Source organism: Photinus pyralis, unplaced genomic scaffold (assembly GCF_008802855.1).
Source record: "Photinus pyralis isolate 1611_PpyrPB1 unplaced genomic scaffold, Ppyr1.3 Ppyr1.4_LG3b, whole genome shotgun sequence".
NCBI lineage: Eukaryota > Metazoa > Arthropoda > Insecta > Coleoptera > Lampyridae > Photinus > Photinus pyralis.
The window spans coordinates 487,192-506,140 of NW_022170510.1; the positions used below are offsets into that span (position 1 = coordinate 487,192).

General features: G+C 35.9%; 1 protein-coding gene across 2 annotated transcripts in view; it reads right to left on the reverse strand.

Annotated features, from left to right (window-relative positions):
• Positions 1-981: 981 nt before the first annotated feature.
• The window catches only part of LOC116166700 (protein O-mannosyl-transferase TMTC1-like), a 435,955-nt gene continuing 417,987 nt past the window's right edge, over positions 982-18,949 (reverse strand). Inside the window, exons 5-8 of one of the 2 annotated variants that reach the window (XM_031481777.1) lie at positions 6,120-6,325; positions 5,925-6,060; positions 2,523-2,655; positions 982-2,472 (exon numbers count right to left, since the gene is read on the reverse strand). In XM_031481777.1, coding sequence (XP_031337637.1) covers positions 2,269-2,472; positions 2,523-2,655; positions 5,925-6,060; positions 6,120-6,325 — 679 coding nt within the window. In that variant the 3' untranslated portion in view covers positions 982-2,268. Of the gene's footprint in view, positions 2,473-2,522; positions 2,656-4,781; positions 4,920-5,924; positions 6,061-6,119; positions 6,326-18,949 lie in introns of those variants that run through there. The other variant, XM_031481778.1, reaches the window with a different exon arrangement.

Genomic DNA, 18,949 nt, shown 5'->3' on the forward strand with positions numbered 1-18,949 from the left:
AGACCAGGAGAAGCACAAAACGAGTGGGGAATTCAAAAGATTGGCCGACAATATGCCACATCTAACGGAGGAATTTTTCATCACAAACCACAGGATGTTTACAAATAAAATTTTGAGGCTACCACTTTTATATTTTCGTACAATCTCATGAATCCTTTAATTTGTCATTATGTCACCTCAAATTCTTCTATCTCAAAGATGCTCGATTATAATTTGCATTACCAGATACCTCCGAATTACCTACATTTACGAGTGAAAATTTGAGGAGTAGCAGAAATACTAAATTATTTCATCATTGTCAAAATAAAAAGTATTTCAAAGTAGGTTCGCAAATTTTTGATAGCGGACTTCGTAGGAGAGCACGAAGGTCAATAAATTAGGTACGCATACAACGGAGAAGCAAACGAGTTTGAAAGAAAGAAGAAATCTTGTAATAATGATGCTAGAGAAATCTCAAAACTAGTCAAAGATATACGGAAGAAGAAAGTTGAAATGAATTCACACATATGGAAGTAAGAAAAAATGAGTTAATTTAGTAACGTGTCAAAGATGTACCTATGCATATAAGAACTGGAATTTCCTTTTTCATGAGTTTTGAACAGAAAAATTGCCAGAAGCGCACTTTAGTTGTGTGTGGGTGCATATAGCCGTAAGAATTGTGAATAATGTGATAGCTTTTACCGCAATCACAAGCTCAAATTCCCATAAACTAAGTTGAACGCAAATAATCACACAAAGATGTAATTCAAAAATTGCTCGCCTTGTTAAAGGATTTTAGCGAATTTCGTTATGGTTTATAATGACATTTCTTTTTCTTTAGTAGCTTTACCATAACTTGATCCTTAATACAAAATTCATAAAATCAACGAATGATGGGGTAGACAAGATACATGGCCATTAATTAAGCTAAACTTCTTAGCAGACTGTAAAAAACTTTATTAAATACTACATTAAAAAAAACTATACAAGTTTTAAAGGACGCTTTATTACATAATATAACTTATAAACCATTGGATATAGCGACAATACTTCCCTTGTCTGGTTAAGTCAGTATACAGAGTTATTAAAATGGCCCCCGTCTAATAAAGAAATCGTCGTTACAAGTAGGAAGTCTCTTAAGTAGCTTTATATATTATTATACTTACAGGTAACCTATGGTATTTGAAATGTCTAAGTTAAAGAGCTTAATATTAGCTATGTAATACTAAACAATAGGTTATAACAAAATATATCTATGAATATTGCTTCACTACATAAATTTAAAAAATATTAGCATTTGTAACTTTCTAAAAACACTGTTACCGGTTTTGGTTCTTATTATTTTACATTAACAACCCCCAAAACTATCTAATTTTTTTTAAGTATCTTGTGCATCATCACACGAATAAACTAGAATAGGACAAGAATTGGGGGCATTCGTAGATACTTCTTTTTGAAATACTGACTTCCAATACTGCTGATATGCCTTAAACAAACGTCATATATAAATTCGAGAACTTATTAGAAGTAGATAATTAAGTGTAAATACTTAAACCAAAGCAGCTTAGGGTCAATTCCACTGCGTTTACCCTTGCACATCACAATAATGAGATATCTTATTGGCGAAAAGTACTTGGACAGTATAATTAAAAAATATACTGATCGTACAATGCTTGAGCTTTATTGCTTAAATTCTACATAATACTGTCTGGATTTTAAATAAGTTTTAATAGCTAAATTGTGGAATAATTTGATAATCTGGTCATTGCAGTTCTTTGCAAATTTCCAAATTAAAGTCTTTTCCTTGCTCAGCGCCTGAACATGAATTGAAGAAATTACTAATAGTTAGACACTACCGTGTAACAAATAAATCAGACTGCGCGTTTTATAAGACGATTAAGATATGTTGTAAATATCCATATTTCGTTATGAAGAAATTGCAGGTATCGTCACTCGACTAGCTAAGCTTTTTTAAGGTACTGCGATGGCCAGATTATACGTTTTGCAGAACGGTGCCTTTAGCTTTCTATAAATCACATTTTATTCAATTCTAAGTCTACTTAACGCGAGAAACATACCATATGCGTATATGTGCAACAGGCAAGCATTCTTAATAACAACTATACCTCATTCGTTTGACTTCACCATATTACAATTTGTCAAAAATAATTTATATACTTTACATTTTTTTATTATTCATAATTTAATAGCTAACTGACTAACATTTATTGGTATTCTTACATATTTTACAACACTATTTGCGAAATCACAATTTGAATACAAAGTCATTTAGGCGGTATCCAGTAAATGTTGAATCATTATTGGCGTACTAGGCTTGTATTTATTTGAACGTGTCCGGTTAACGTTACACTTACGCACAGGGTCATTTTTCGTCCACAGAACCGTTTTACTCGATGTTCTGCAAGTACAATTTGAAGAAATGTCCTTAGGGGTAGGATTGTTGACGGATTTAACATAAATGCAATGTTTGACCTGAAACAGATTAAGAAAAATATAACAATAGGGGTGCAAGTAGTACATACGGGTATCAATGTATTGTCTGGATCATATGCTTTGGCTTTTCCACTAAGTTCAGTCTTCAACTGCCACCCGTGCAAGTACAGATGAGGGTTTAAGGGAGATTCTCCACGTCGGTGTCGAATTATAGACTGCCACCTAAAACGTAAGCCTGAGTAGTTTTCGAGATATTTACAAACTAATCAAGTTAAAGCACCTAAACATATTTCATAGCTTTCTAAAGGTAGTTTATACTTGTATCACACAAGTTTCCCAGGTTTCCACCTCTATATCGTTTTATATAAGTAGTTGTTTAATAGGAAAAGTTTTTATTTAGTTATTTATCTTGCAATTACGCATTTCCCATTTATCCTGTACCTTAAACATAGAAATCTTCAGATAGAGATTAGTAAACAAATTTTAATTAACACGGTGAAAGGGTGTTAATTAGGTTTCCGACGAACTCGTCTAACTTTTTATTCTTGTAGTATCTAAAGGACTGTTTGATGGATTTAATTATTTGGCGAAAATGGAAAAATGCTTTAAGCACAAATATTAAAATCCAAAGCATTAATCCAAAATTGGTATTTCTAGTTAAGCTAAATAGTCCCAAATCCATATTTTGTTAAAACGACCGTAGTGGGAAATAGAATTTCACAATAATGTAAAATAACCCAATGTTCGCCTACCACAGCAACGGTGTTTTTAGCACGTAGACTGAAGATAATGAATATTGTAGTGTAGGTTTCAGTCACAACTTACAGTGTAATAATTGGATAAACGATGTACTTTTGCTTAATAGAAGGAACAGATACATCAAGAACTAGGAATCTTTCTTCAGTTTCTTCAAATTCCATTTCTTCCGATTCTTATCGTTATTCGCATTTTGCTGATACTTTGGGCTCTTCCTATTGTTCGCATTGTTCTGCTTCCTCATCGTTACATATTTTTGCGATGTTTCAGACTCTTTAAAATCGGTATTTCTTTGCTAGGTTTTTGATTCTTCGATATTTCATTTATTCAGATTCTTCGAATTCTTGTATTTTCCCGGATGTTTCAGGTTAATTCTATTAATTTCCCATTGTTCAGTTTGATACGATCTTCGAATTATTCCGTCTCATCAAATTCGGCTTTTGCGATTCGACGGATTCTGCATATGCGGTTCAGATTGTTTAGATTCTTCTGTCATTAACTTGCATTAAAATCTTTCAGTCTTTGCATACTTGATATTCTTTTCGTATTTCCAAATTCATATTCTTTCGCTTCTTCAGATATTTCAGCTTCCTCCGATCCTCCATCGCTTTGCGCTTTACCGTTTCTTCAGAGTATTTATTAGTTCCATCAAAACCTTTATATTTGGGGAATGCTCTCGTTTCTTCGAATTATTTCTGGTTTTAGAGTGTTCAAAACTTTCAGAATCACAAAATTCTTCAAATCCTTCAGTTTAAAAACACTTCAATTTTTAAATTTTTTAAATTCATATGATCCTTTCTAGTTTTTTCGATTTTGCTATTGAAAATAAAAGTTACTAAATCTACTGTGCGATCAAAAATGAGTTGCTCATCTTTGGAATTTTTGTTTACATGGGAAATCGTGCTTAACTTGAACTTCCACGGGCGACAGGACCGCCACTCATATTTGATCGCCCGTTATAATACTATATTATAATATTATATGGAGTTACTGATGAGCCTTTTGACATTTTAAACATCTGTGCTTTAATTGGTATTCGTAGCGTATAAAAAGTACTCGTTGCCATTAGCAGCGTCAGACAAAGTATAAGAAAAATTAATTTAGTTTTATCACTTAAAAATAGAATTAACGAAATTTTTCACCCATATTTAAAGGAAAGCAATTATAAAAAGCCTTTTACACTTTTATTCAGAACTCCTTACCTAAAAAACTGCTTCACAAATGAATTTTTTCAACGTTAAATATACTTCCAAACCAATTATCAAGTTCTCAACATCAAATGTAACCTAACAAGATTTGTAGATCTTTCCCTTATATAAAAAATTTAACTTCCAAATTAATTAAAGTTATCATCTCCGTAAGGTGTTAAATCTAGTACGCGAATAGCTCTGTAGAGCACAAATGTTAGCGGATGAGGTACAATTGCCCCAAACTAAAATTCCATAGTAGATTATTGAATGAACTAAGGCATAATATGCAGTTACTGGCGCATTTTCGAGTTCCAGTTAGAAGTGTTTCCAGTATGCGATAGCAATCGGCATGCAAACGGAGAAATTGACAGTATTAATAGGTGTGTCGCTTTACGGTGGATAGGGGTTCAGGGTTTTATTTACGATTCAGCATTACTCGTTTGCAGTGCATCATTTGATTGGAAGAGAGAGTAGTTCATCTCGTACGGAGTCAAGAGTTTCTTGATTTGCCTATGTTTAGAGGATGCAATCAGCATGCGGCTTTAAATAAAGAAAGTTATTAAAATACATTAACCTTTCTAACACTGGGTGATTTTTAAAACACCTAATATCAGGTGGGGTGCACACGGACCCCAGTCTCTTTTTCATTACAAAACGGACATCCACAAAATCGCTAAAAAAGCACCTTTCTTTATTATGACAGTTCCTCAGCTTAGTTTTGGAGTACACTCAAATTCTCCGAGTGAGCACTACCTCAGGAGTTACATGTGAGAGGAGAGTTAAAGGAAAGAAGGTAGGAAACCATTCACGCGATACCGACGCCTAAGAATAAGATGTTGAAAAAATATATGATCAAATTGAAAATGTTCATACGGAAAAAAAGACAGGTAAGAACTATGATGGGAATTTTGTGACAGGCAAGATCTATGGATAGCTAATACTTGGTTTGCACATCACAACTGGAGTCTCTACACATGGAAGAGTCCAGTAGACAGGATCAGGAAGGTTTAAGTAGAGGGACTTAGGAAGGTTTTGGGCTTTGTGTATTATCAAAGAGTATGGGTACTCTTTGGTATTATGTAGGGCTTGGAAAAGCACCCACCAAGTTCAGAAGAATGGTGCAGCATCAAGGACGCAGTAGAATGCTTTGAAAGAAGTGGTGGAAAAAGAACGAAGCAGAAAGGGTAAGAAAGAATGGATGACAGAAGAAATTCTGGATAAGATTAATGCAGGAAAGAAATGGAAAGTTATTAAGACTGAGCAAGGAAGGAATAAGTATAAGAAATGTAATAATCAAACAAGAAGGGAGTGTGACAAGAGACTAAACAACAGTTAATGGACATATTTCAAGCATCGGGGCGCCAGCAGGCGCCATAAAGTCGAAAAAGATTAGTCACAGTTACAAGTGTGTACAACTGGGTGATAATAATTATCTGTTATAAATCCTTATTTAAGGATTTATAAATTCATTATTTATTAATTAATCACGTAATTTAATTTACGTTACATAACACACGAATAGAGTATAGATTTTAAATAAATTACCTAGTAATGAGTTGAAACAATCTAGAATATTGGCCAAACTTCTTTAAAATCCTTGAGGCACCAAGCATAGATTCCTGATGGAAATTTGACGCGGCCAACGCCTTCCAATAGTATTTTATAGATTTTATATAACTTCCTGAAAGATTGAAATTAAAACAATATATTTACGTAGCAGAGCTAAGTTAGCATAATTACCTTTATCTAAGAGCCAGTGAGCATATAAAGTTATGTAATAAGGATCAGTGGGGTTTAATGAAGCGACCTTTATTAATAAAGGTCCTACGCTTGGATTATTAGGTCCACCAAGTCTTGCTAATTCTATATAGGCCGGAGTAAATGTTGGTTCCAGTCTTATGCAACGTTTTAGCATGTGCTCGGATTCGGAGCTTCTATTTGCCTTCCTGTAACACACAATACTAAATCAAGTTATGAAAATTTGTCGCCGTTGAATTGCTTATGCATCAAATTGACGATTAAAGTTACTGTAAACTTTGATTATGTAGTATCCCTATATCAAAAGCTTCGATTATTCAGCTTTAAAACATTGACATCTTGCGGGGATACTGCGTGTTACAATCTACCCTTTCATAGCAAAGTTCTTGAACGAGCGCCACGGTAGTTATATTAAACGTTTGTAGAGGGAGAATCTTGCACTATTAAGCAAGCAAAGCTATTACAACAGATTTTATGAAACGGGGCGTAAAGAAATTATTAATTATGGCAATTGACGGGATGAGCTTGGCATGAAGTCTAATTGAAAATAAATCCAAATATGCTATGCATTTTACACCCGCCATAAAACAAATTCACAGGACAACTACTTTATTGCTTCTATACCGTCCTAATTTATTTCAGATCGAAGGCAAGGAATAAATACATTATTTATTCAATATTGCTGATCACGCTACACAAAAATGTATAATGGTCTGCAAAAAAAGGCGCAGAAACATCGATTAGTGCAACATTTTCTATTGCAAATATTACAGGTCCTCTTACTTATTAAAGAATCGATCTTGCTCTGAGAATCTTGTATATATTAATAATAATCTGAAAACTTATAAATTTAATGTGAGTGGGCGATCCATTGAAGAGGTTGAATGGTTGGCTAAATCATCCTTCAGCAAATATCTTATCTCTTATACAGGGGTAGCACATGAGAAAACTTACACCTGTAGGTTTGTTTTTTGTTAATTAATAAATGAAAACATACTGGGACGCGGAAGTTTTTGGGGTATATTTTTTGATACCTTTGCTTTTAATTCCCACGAAGGAGGTAATTTACACCTTTAAAATCAGAAATTAATTAAAAGAGATTGGGCTCGAGTGATTTATTTTAATGGAACCTTGCTTGTGGAAATCCTGGGGTTTATCTCTGAGACACTAAGAAGAAAAGAAAGGATACAATTATTGTTTACCTACTACTAGTAATATTATTGAGTTGATAATAATTATTGAGTGTCGCTTATAATTTGAATGTTGATATAACACTAAAGTGAGCAATAGCGCCATTTGAAAAATTGGCATTGCTCAAGTGTTCAAATTAATAGAAATAATTAGCACAACTTGAGTAATAGTCTAGTAAAATTAGAGATGAGAGGGGGAGGGTACCGCAAAGTGACCTGGGGACAGCTGGAAATCGTTCTAAAACGTAGAGCGTAGAGGAAGAGAAGGTGTTCCTTGTTGAAGGTGAATTTCGGCAGTGTTGAATGAGGTGACCTTCCCTGGTTTCAGCAGGTGGATGTTGTTGCATGAGGAGGGAGGCCAGTGCAGTGGAAAGATAGCAGGTCTTTTCCTACAATTGTCAGTGTACGGCACCTATTAGCGCTTGCAACAGATTCCCTGGCGATGAGAGTATCCGCATCTTTAACAGCTTTGCGAACTGTGAAGTCTTTAGTCTTCTCGTTAGACAGGACCCTTTCTTTTGGCACTCATTAAAAATTACTGATTTCTTTGGGCGTTATAGGAACCGTTCATGTATGCCACGTATTTATTAAGGATGGTTGAGAACTTTTCCTTTAACTGCCATGGTACGTTGTGTAATAGGATACCGCTGCCAATCACAAAGGCAGCTTGGGAGAGCTTCAGCCACGGAAGGAAATAAATCATAAAAGACTGACTTGTTAGATTACGCCAACTCATATTGAAAATATTACTTGAGCTATTCATTCAACGGTTTGATAAATGTGATTCTTCGACATATGGTATTTGAGTTGACAGGGCTATCTCCGTTATGGATCGTTAACCTTGGATTGGAGGGCTTTGGGAAGAATTACTCGGCCTTTTCTGTGGAATTTGACATCACTAAAGTTTTACCCAATAATTCCATTTGTGCTGTCATTCTCCTTCTCAAGTGCTTGGTGACTCTCAATGGTCTCATCACCGGTTACACCAGTGCTGTTGCTCATCACAAAAAGTCTCCAATTTGGAAGGGCGTTCTATATGGATGATGCATAAGTGAAGCCACAGAATTGCACAGAAATTTCCATGATTGGAAGCATAAATGCAATCCATTTGATGAGTAATTCCTCGTCAATGAGTCAGTCCTCCATCTCTCGTCTTCATTGTTCTCATTACCACCTACTCAATTGCCACGTCAGTCCATGCTCCAGACCAAAACTTTTCTGTTTTTCGGACTGTAAAAAAACCTTGTTTCACCAAACCATCAAACACAGCTTCTGACAGCCATGACTTCAGGTTCATCATGTCCTGTAGATAGAACTGACATGATTTAGTGTATAAAAAATTAACACTGGCGTGAAAGTAGGGCAACATCTGTTTAACACTTTCAAAGTGAAGGTACCAGTCTCCGCTTCTTTCAGTCTGGATGAATCGTTTTGTAGTATCTTAAGGTGCTGAACACACATTCTGTTCGAGTTCAGACAGTTTTGTGATCAAACTGCAAAGTAGAGCTGATTGGTGAGTACTGCAATTCTTCAAGGATAGTTGGTGCTTAGTACTTCTTAGTACTTTGTTTTTTTGATTACAAGACTGTTTTGATAGGACCAGTACTTTGAATGCTACAGATGGCAGAAGTCGTCAAATTGTACATTTTAGTCAATACGGGAAAAATTGTCATGTTTCATCTATTTAATGCCGTTGAAGTTGTTTTTTTGGCAAGGAAGAAAAGTTGATACATTCGTGAGATTGGTATTACCCCGAATGGCGGTGAAGTATTGAAAATGTAACCGTTTTTGAAGGAATTAGAAATAGACAAAGTGCGTGTTTTCTCATTAATCTACATCTTTTATTTCGTATTATTCTACGCTATGAATGTTGTGTGATGTTATGACGCCTGAAAATCTTTGCATAAAGAAAGAATGTAAGAAAAAATACCGTTCCAAGTTTAGAAAAAAAGAGCTCTGTTATTTAAAAATAGTGTTATCGTACATAAATATGCCGCTGTCAGTGAGGTATCTAATTTTTTCAATAAGTCACTTCTAACTTAGACGCATGGGGTGCGACATGCCTCGGTGCGTGAAATATTTTACCCTTAGCTTCCAGCGCGTTTTCTGACGGCCCGGTTTTCGCTTTTCGAATATTTTCCAGGTAAAATATTTTATGCACCGAGGTATGTCCCACCTCGTGTAGTCAGCTTTTAGACCAATATCTATGAAAATTCATGCTCACATTGAATGCGCTGCAAATCCATAAAAACGTAAAGAACAATTTCCAAACTAAACTCTGCTGTTGTGCATTTTATATTTGATATACTAACAACACAAACTGAAACCTGCAAATATAAAAAGTTATCAAATATCTGTAATTAATACCACGCTACAATTTGAACAAAAATCTATTATAAATTGATCAAAGGAGCAACTTTATGTAAAGATTAATTAAATTTTGTTACCTACAAAACTGCAGAAACAGACAAAGGTATACTTTAATTTCAGTTTTTGTTGGCCATTCTTTGAAAGTAATTAGTCCTTTGATGTGGAATTTGTTTTGAAAATTCAATTTGTAATTTTGTAATGGAGTAACGTATTTAAAAATTACCGTACGATGCTGTATAAAAATTATTACTTTGAACCTTTTGTATAGGATGCTCGTAATGGAAAATGTCAAAAAGACATCTTTATCTAATTTGAAAACCTTCTTTGAAATTAATCGTAATATTCGTAATCAAATATTGTTTATTTATTTCATACCTACATCAAAGATCAAAGAGATACGACTCGGTAAAATTTTGGTTTATACAGATTGTGACGTGTAAGCTGTGTTGTCTGTACTCAAAGTGGGAAATTTTGTTCTAGTGTAATACGCATTTGTCAAGAAATGTTTCTTGTTTGAAGTTAAAAAAAGAGGTTGGTATAATTAACTTTGCAATCTTTAGAGCTCGTTTTAGAAATCTATATTCTGTTTTTTTTTTGTTTTTTTAAATGAGGGTTCGACAGCTAAGGGTCATATCCCCTTTTAATTCTCATATATGTTACCACACATCTAAATTTTCCCATACACTTCAATACTTTTCAAGAAATTCAATAAATTTCTAGCTTTATCCCAGCTGGCAAAATTCTGATTATAATTTGGCATAATACTATGTGTTACACGCTCATTAGACAATACTGGACAGTCCTTTATTATATGGGCCACCGTGAGGGCCATCCTACATCGGTTGCACTGTCGGGGATTAGTACGATTAAATAGATGTTCGTGGGTTATTTGAATGTGCCCTATTCTCAGACGGTGCATCTTTACACTCTTCTCTAGTTGCGCCTGGCAGTGTAAACATCCCCTTTGCGATGGGTTTTATTTGTGAAAGGTGAGTATTTGTTGCTGTCCATTTTTCTTGCCATTCCGTGTGGCATTCGTTTTTCAGGTATTTCCCGAGGTCATATGGAGCAGCAAGATTAACTTCCACCTGCTCCACAAGTGCCGCCTGATAGGCAGCGCTATTCGCTTGTTCGTTGCCTTCAATACCCACATGGCTTGGAACCCATATACACGTAAGTACTTTCCCTTGTGCGAGGATACTATTTAAGGCAGACTGACATATTATATTCATAGCGTTACGTGAATAAATTTCCGTAAGATCATGCAATATATTAGCGCAATCGGTGACGATTCTGAACCTGCTATTATTTGCCATGGAACAATACAGGATCGCTTGCCATAATGCATATTGTTCAGCGAAATGGATGGACGATATGGTATTCAATCTCCACTTATATGCTGCACCTTCGGTGACTATGGCACTACCCGTCCCATTTATAGTTTTTGATTTGTCCGTATACAGGGTGATTCCTATAGTACCTGCCACCGTTTGGGAGCGTATAGGGGGTGCCTAGGGGAGTATTTTGATATAGGACACTTGGGGTGGGAAATCTAAAATAAGGGCGCCAGAACCAAATTTATCTTCTGGAATTTCACGCCTGTATGTAGGCAACCCAACCGACCGACGTTTCGCGCGGGGCGATGCAGAGCGAGTTAGCGCGAGGAAGCGACATGGGAGGGAAGGAGGGAAAACGACAGTCAAAAGCAATAACGTTTACAAGTGTTCACCGTGGCCACCGTTGTTCTCAATGCACTTCCTACATCTAGCCAACTATTATTATACTATTGCCATAGTGTTTATTCACTTGATACGCGTCGTTGCAGACGGGATTTCGTGGGTTTAAACAAAATTCTGATCAAGTGTCAGCCACACATCGCCTCCTGAGATCGCTCTGTGTGCACCGCCGGCCGGTTGGGTTGCCTACCTACAGGCGCGAAATTCCAGAAGGTACATTTGGCTCTGGCACCCTTATTTTAGATTTCCGACCCCAAGTGTCCTATATCAAAATACTCCCCTACGCACCACCTACACGCTCCCAAACGGTGGCAGGTAATATAGGAATCACCCTGTATATANAATAATGTTCAGCAATGCAATCTTGGAGAACAACTATCCACCTCAGAACAGAAACTGGATGTATTACTACTGAGGAAATACCAATAAAAAGAGGGATCTTTCAAGGAGATAGTCTCAGTGCACTCTGGTTCTGCCTTTGTTTGAATCCACTATAAAACACACACAGAAAATTGCAAGCCGGATACCAAATTAAACACAATAATAAAAACATTTTCAAAATCAACCATTTATTTTATGTAGATGACTTAAAACTATACGCGTCGACTAAAACACAAATCACTGACCTCGTAAGAACTACAGAGCAAATCAGCAATGGCATAGGCATGTCGTATGGTATCGAAAAATGTAAATTATTATTTATGAAAAAGGGCAAATGGTCGGCAACAGATAGCATACAAACACTCGCCCAAGATGAAATAGAGAATATGGCACAAGAACATACATACAAATACTTGGGCTTTTTACAGAATACCACGCTTGACCAAAGGATTATCAAACAAAACCTAACGGTAGAATTTAATAAAAGACTAGCACTAATAGCGAATAGCAAACTCAGTTCAAAAAATTTAACCAAAGCAATTAACACCTACGCAACACCAGTACTAAGCTATTCGTTTGGAGTAATAAACTGGAACAACACAGAGTTAGACGATCTTAACAGAAATATAAGAACAACACTCACAAAATTCCGGAAGCATCACCCAAAGTCTTGCATACAACGAATGAATCTACCCCGACAAGTAGGCCGGGGAGTTAAGGACATCCTACACATATACGACTCGGAAATTTTCCAGTTACGAACATACTTCCATCTAAAAGATACACCACTACATCAGGCAGTATGCACAGCAGACTATATGCCCTGATCAGAGCAAAAGTAGATTACGGATCAATAGTTTACAACTCAGCCCAAGGAACTTAATCAATGAACACTTTGATCCAGTTCTACTTGGCTGGATTGAGAATAGCCATCGGTGCGTACAGAACCAGCCCTACCCTCAGCATACTTGCCGAAAGCAATGAACAACCTTTAAACATCAGAAGGAAAAAACTCAGCTTTACTTACGCGGTCAAAGTACTCCACACCCCAAAAAACCCTACCATCGAGAACGTCCTCTCCGATAGACTCACAGAAAGTTACAAAAAAAGAAACTCATTCCCTAAACCCTTCTATTAAAGACTGAATGCTCTCCTTGAAAATGTCAACGTCTCCTTGCCAAAAGTCATCCCCAAAATAAATCCAAAATACCCACCCTGGTTACAAACTGAATGGAAAATTGACCTCTCATTAAGTGAATTCAAAAAAATGAAACCAGCCCTGACATGTACCAAAGACTACAAAGAATCAAACAAAGTCTATTATGAACATGAAAAGATATTCACCGATGAATCAGTCTTTGATAATGGAACCGGATGTGCAGTAGTATCAAGCAATGAAGCTGTTATGTTTAAGCTAAACGATGTCAGTTCCATCTTTTTCTGCGAAGCCTTCGCCATATGCAAAGCCCTGGAAATAGCAAAAAAGTCTAACAAACAAAAATTTGTTATCTGCTCAGACTCAAGAAGTGTGATCTCCAGCCTTAAAAACGTCGACCAGAAGGAACCCATACTTGAACGCATTAAAGAGAGATACCAAGAGATCAGTGAACTAGGGAAAGAAGTCATCTTCAAGTGGGTACCCTCACATGCTGGCATCAAAGGCAATGAAGAAGCCGACCAAGCAGCAAGATTGGCCATATACCTGGGAACGCGTAGTAATTGGGTTACACACTCAGACCTCAAAAAACACCTGCATCAAAAAACAAATGAATTGTGGAATACCGAGTGGATACAGCGCAGACCAACAAAAATCGCACAAATCAGAGACGGTTTCTACACACATAGACAAATACAACTTAATAACAGAAGAGACCAAATCACACGGTTACGAATTGACCACTCTAGATATACACATGAACACCTAATTTCCAAAAACCCACCTAAACAGTGTAACGTATGTCACATACCTATAACAATCCAGCACTTGTTTGAATGCAACTCTACAGCAACCCTCCGGACGAAACACAGGATCTCTGCAAATGTGAAGCAAATGCTAAACAGTGATAAAATGGTTCCAGAAGTAATTAATTTTATCAATGATTTAAAGCTACGCGACAAACTGTAACACCTTATATACCCTGTAACTGTAATCATGATACGTAAGTTATAAGCTGTACCAACTGTATCTAAACGTAGTCGCTAATGACCACAAGGTTCATGCGACTGTAAATAAATATAAAAAAAAAAAAAAACATACACCGATTAATTTGGCAGCCCACTTTGAACGACCACCCGATATAGACAGGCATTCGCAACTCCTACAGCGATGGGCGGAAAAAGAACTTCATGGACGACATTACCAACAAGCACACGAGACACACATCGACATGCAACTGACATACGCCTGGTTAAAAGACGGCAATCTATACCCCGAAACCGAAGGCTACATGCTCGCAATTCAGGATCAGGTTGTAAACACACTATCAGAAGTGTATTATAAAAAACACAGCAATAAAATCAGACCTCTGCAGAAAGTGCCACGTACACAGTGAGACAATACAACACATTATTAACGGTTGTCCAATTTTAGCTGGAACTCTATACACCGAAAGGCACGATGCAGTAGCTAAAATAATCCATAGAGAACTTGTCTTAAAACTAGAACAAACAACAGACCTCCCACCTTATTACAAATACACACCAACAACAATACTCGAAAATGGCAAATATAAACTATACTGGAACACAACCATACTAACAGACAAAACAATCAAGTACAACAGGCCTGACATCACACTCACAGACAAAAAGGAAAAGATAACATACTTCATAGAAATAGCCATACCTACCGATCAAAACATCAAAGATAAATATAATGAAAAGATGGAGAAATATCAGCCGCTAGCTGCCGAAATTAGATCAATCTGGAAGCAAAATAAAGTGATAGTATTACCTCTTATAATGTCATCTACAGGACTCACACCTCACACTTTTTCTCGTAATCTCAAACAAATTAACATAGACCCCAATATACATCTCACTATACAAAAATCAGTAATTTTAAAAACGTGCAACATCACCAGACTATTCCTGAACCAAACCCCGCAGTAACCTTCAAAAGTGTTGTTGACTTGACTTAGTCCGTCAACAAACCTAAAACCAGTAACAAGCTGTGAAAATAAATACATAATAATAATAAGCCCATTACAGTAAATCTAAAAGAAATATTTTTAAGGGACTGGGGGGGGGGGATGACTTTCAGGTGGGCGAAATCGTCTCAGTCGGAAATTACAGCGATTTATAATTCCCAAATTAATTAAACAGAAGTCCCAAAGCCTTGGGATTGCAATTAATTGATAATTACCTACTTGATAGATATCTAGATAATAAATACCAATAACGACTTTGCGCTAGAAAAAGCACGCATCGTTAAATCGCAAGTGGAAGCTAGACTTACCTACCTACCTTACTGTTCTGCTCTAATTTGTGCTTAAAGTGTGTGAACTTCGTAATAAAAACATGCATTTAATTAAGACTCAAATTAAGATGATTACGTAGGATATCCGGCACGCCGATAACTCATGATTATAAAGACACTTATCAATTATCATACATAATTTTTTTCAGTTTTTATTATTTTTATAACGATTGGTCACAGGAAATGGATATGCAACAACACGTAGCGTATTTATTTGACATTGCCAATAGTAAAATGGACAATACATAAATATTAGCTTAACACGTTAGAGGTAGACTTATTAATTAATAAACTAATGAGATAGTTTCTCATCTCTTTTCTGTTACAGTAAATTCATTTTTCATCGCGTTTCCGCAGTAATTGTTGTGTAAATGCACAATTATTTCACCTACTCAAACACTTACGTACTTTGAAACGGAGAAAAAGATGCGTACCCCATGGCATTGTTGATGACCGGATATAAACGACTGAATATCAATGAGGTAGGTAGTTACCTAGCCTTATTTGATTTATGAGCGTTTCCTGCTACAGAGTACCTACACCTCGGGGACTTTTGGAGGGTGGTGGTCCAACCTGATATTTTAAAATAATAAATATATTGATATATGCTTGAAATCAATACTATTTCAATACATTTTTTGAATTTAGTACTATTTGTATTAATTTTGTTTAATCTACTTGAATGTTTTTTGAATCATTTAAAATGTTGTATATCATCCCTGGCGTGCACATTTTTGGAAAAAGAATCATATGCAGTCTTTTAAGATGAAAATATACAGGGTGTTCTATTTAAAAAATGAGCTTAAATCCGATAACTTTTTATCTGACCCCGTATAATTAATTTGAAAAACGGTAGATTATTCAACAATCATTACAAAGAAACTTTTGTATACAATATTTGTCTTTTAACTAAGAAAATATAAGGTCATTCTGAAATTGACAATGTTTCGGTTTTCAGCCGTATCTCTTATTTACCATTTTAAGTTTTACCCAAAAGGAGCACAATTGCGCCTATATGACTTTTTTGATTAACCCTATAAATGTCGAAAATGGGACACCCTGTACATTTCTAAGTTTTCTGTGCTGAAATCTTCGCGACTCTAGCATGAGGAGTGTTCATGCAAAAGGGGACACCTCTTCTACTAATAGTAACTGCAAAAAACGAACTGCGACCGGGCAATCGATTGACAGTGTTACAATTTACCATAAAAATGGATATGTCCCTTTTTGAATGAACGCTCCTCAAATGTGCTTGTATACGGAAAAAGGACGCGTTCTAAAGCAACATTTCTAATCGGCGCTAAAATCAAAAAAATATTGAGGAAATTTTACTAACGGGCGATCAAAAATCAGTTGCTGTCGAGTCGCCTTTGGAAGTTCAAGTTTCCCATGAAAACAAAAATTCCAAGGGTGACTCGACAGCAACTCATTTTCCATCGCATAGTATAATAGTTTATGGAATCTGTTTTTCAATTGTTTCGCCTACAAGGTAGTTGTTCCGGAAGTTTCAGCGTTTTCTATTTCCTTCCGGAACGACTTTTTTTCAGGTACTTTGTAACCGCAAAAATTGCACCACATCAGTAGATCCTCGTAAAATTGGGTTCTTTTTTGTTACTCAGTCAGTAAAGTTTGTTAATTATAATCATTGCTACATACCATGGTGTATAATAAAAACACACCATAGTCAGCAAGTATTTCATTTTCGTTTCTTGGGCAGCTCAAAAATCGACGGTACTCCCCGCAGCTCACAATAAATACATGATATAGCACATTTCAGGGTACATTCAATTTGTACAAAATGTATGCGAATCCGTTACAGCTTACAGATCCTCCTTACCATGGACTAATTACAATTTTAGTTCTTACCAACGACCAAAATTTAATTGTTAAAACTGATATTTTTTATTCATATTCATGTTGTGAACAGCGTTTAATTAAAGATTATTCCATTATGACTTAACTAAAGCGGGAAATGAATACAGAAACAGGTTAATTAATTGTGCAAAAGTAAAGTACAATTAAACAAATTGCAAACCGTGAAGTGCACGTTACCAAACCTTTCGAGATCCAGTTAGAATAGGCGAATTAATTTTAATTGTAAATTTTTTAATGCAATTATGACGTCGCTAAGAAAAAAGCAATTAATAGATTAATGCATCTGTGAAGAAAGTCGAGGATTCGATAAACGGAGATATTCTTGCGGTATTTTGTTGCTGTGTACATCGGCCTCTACGGATAGGTCAATAAATACAGCGAAGCCGTTACTCTCGACCCTGGCATTGACTTTGTCTTGCAACGTCCACGAAGGCAGAGATGAAATTTGTCGCAGTAAATTTATTGGAAGACGATGTGAATTTTTAGCGGGCGCAAATTTTTTATATCGCCCCCTTACAGACAACGCCCTTTCTTTATCGGTGCATACAAATAGACACAGGTTCAAAGCGCACATGATGATAAATGAGGTGGATAACCAAACGTCCTTGAGTGATAAATGAAATTCCCAGATAAAAGAGGAACAATTTCTATTTTAATCTCCATAATAGAAATGCAACAAAGAATGTATATTTTATAGCGTCCCACAAAAACGTACCTAATAATGGTATAAATCGTGACATTATTTGTCACAAATTAACATTCTACCCCAACATGTAGGTATGAATAAGAAATAACCCCCGAACTTACCTCACCACCGGTGAACTTGCACAGTTGTTAAGGATAAAGAAATTGAATTTTTTGCACTCCTCCTCTATGAAAATCACGATCTCTTTATACTACCACTGACAGCTTCTAAGACGTCCTTTCAACACTACACGTAAACTCAACTGCCAAATGAAGTGTGTGCAACAAAACCTTTTATACCAGGGTGGGGAGCTCAAGAGAAGTTGGTTTTACAATGGAATAAGTATTCTATGCAGGGGGTAAGGATTCTTTTGCCGGTAACTAGAAGAATATTGTACAATCTCCTGTAAATTTAGGTATGTCATGGTCATCTATCAATGCACCTAAATCGCAATATAAGTCAATACCTGTATGGATCTCTTATCGACGTGACCGTTGGAAACCGTAACAAATGCAATTACCCAAAACCAATTAAACATAGTAAGTATTTGGGTGGCAATTAATTAAAGTTATCGGAACGTAACATAGCGTACCTATCACGCCAATTAAAACCAAACTCCACCAAACCGAACGGTTATGCTTATGCTACAAGTGTATGATCTTATCAAGTGATAGGTAGGTACCTAATATAATTTGCAGATTTGTAATTAAGAATATCTACGTTTATTCACTTGAACAAATTTAGGCGCGTTCTAAAATTTAAAATTTGCACAGTTTTGATTGGCTACTCATGAAGTCTTTCTTGAATTCAAATTTTTACATGCGAATAATTAAGGATTCGTACAATCAAGTACTTACGAATTTTGACCTGCCCAATAGACTATAATTGAATACGTTTAATACCGCAAGTACCACGTTCGATATTTGTGTATACCAACAACTGGTTTCCAACATGTTAGAATATTTTTTCAATTAACTGTACCTACAGTTATTTTTTCACCATATGGGCAATGTCTTCTCTATAAATACAGTAAAGTGAAGCGCACCGAACGACCATATGTCCCGTTGATATTTTCTCTGACCTATTAAATAATTTTT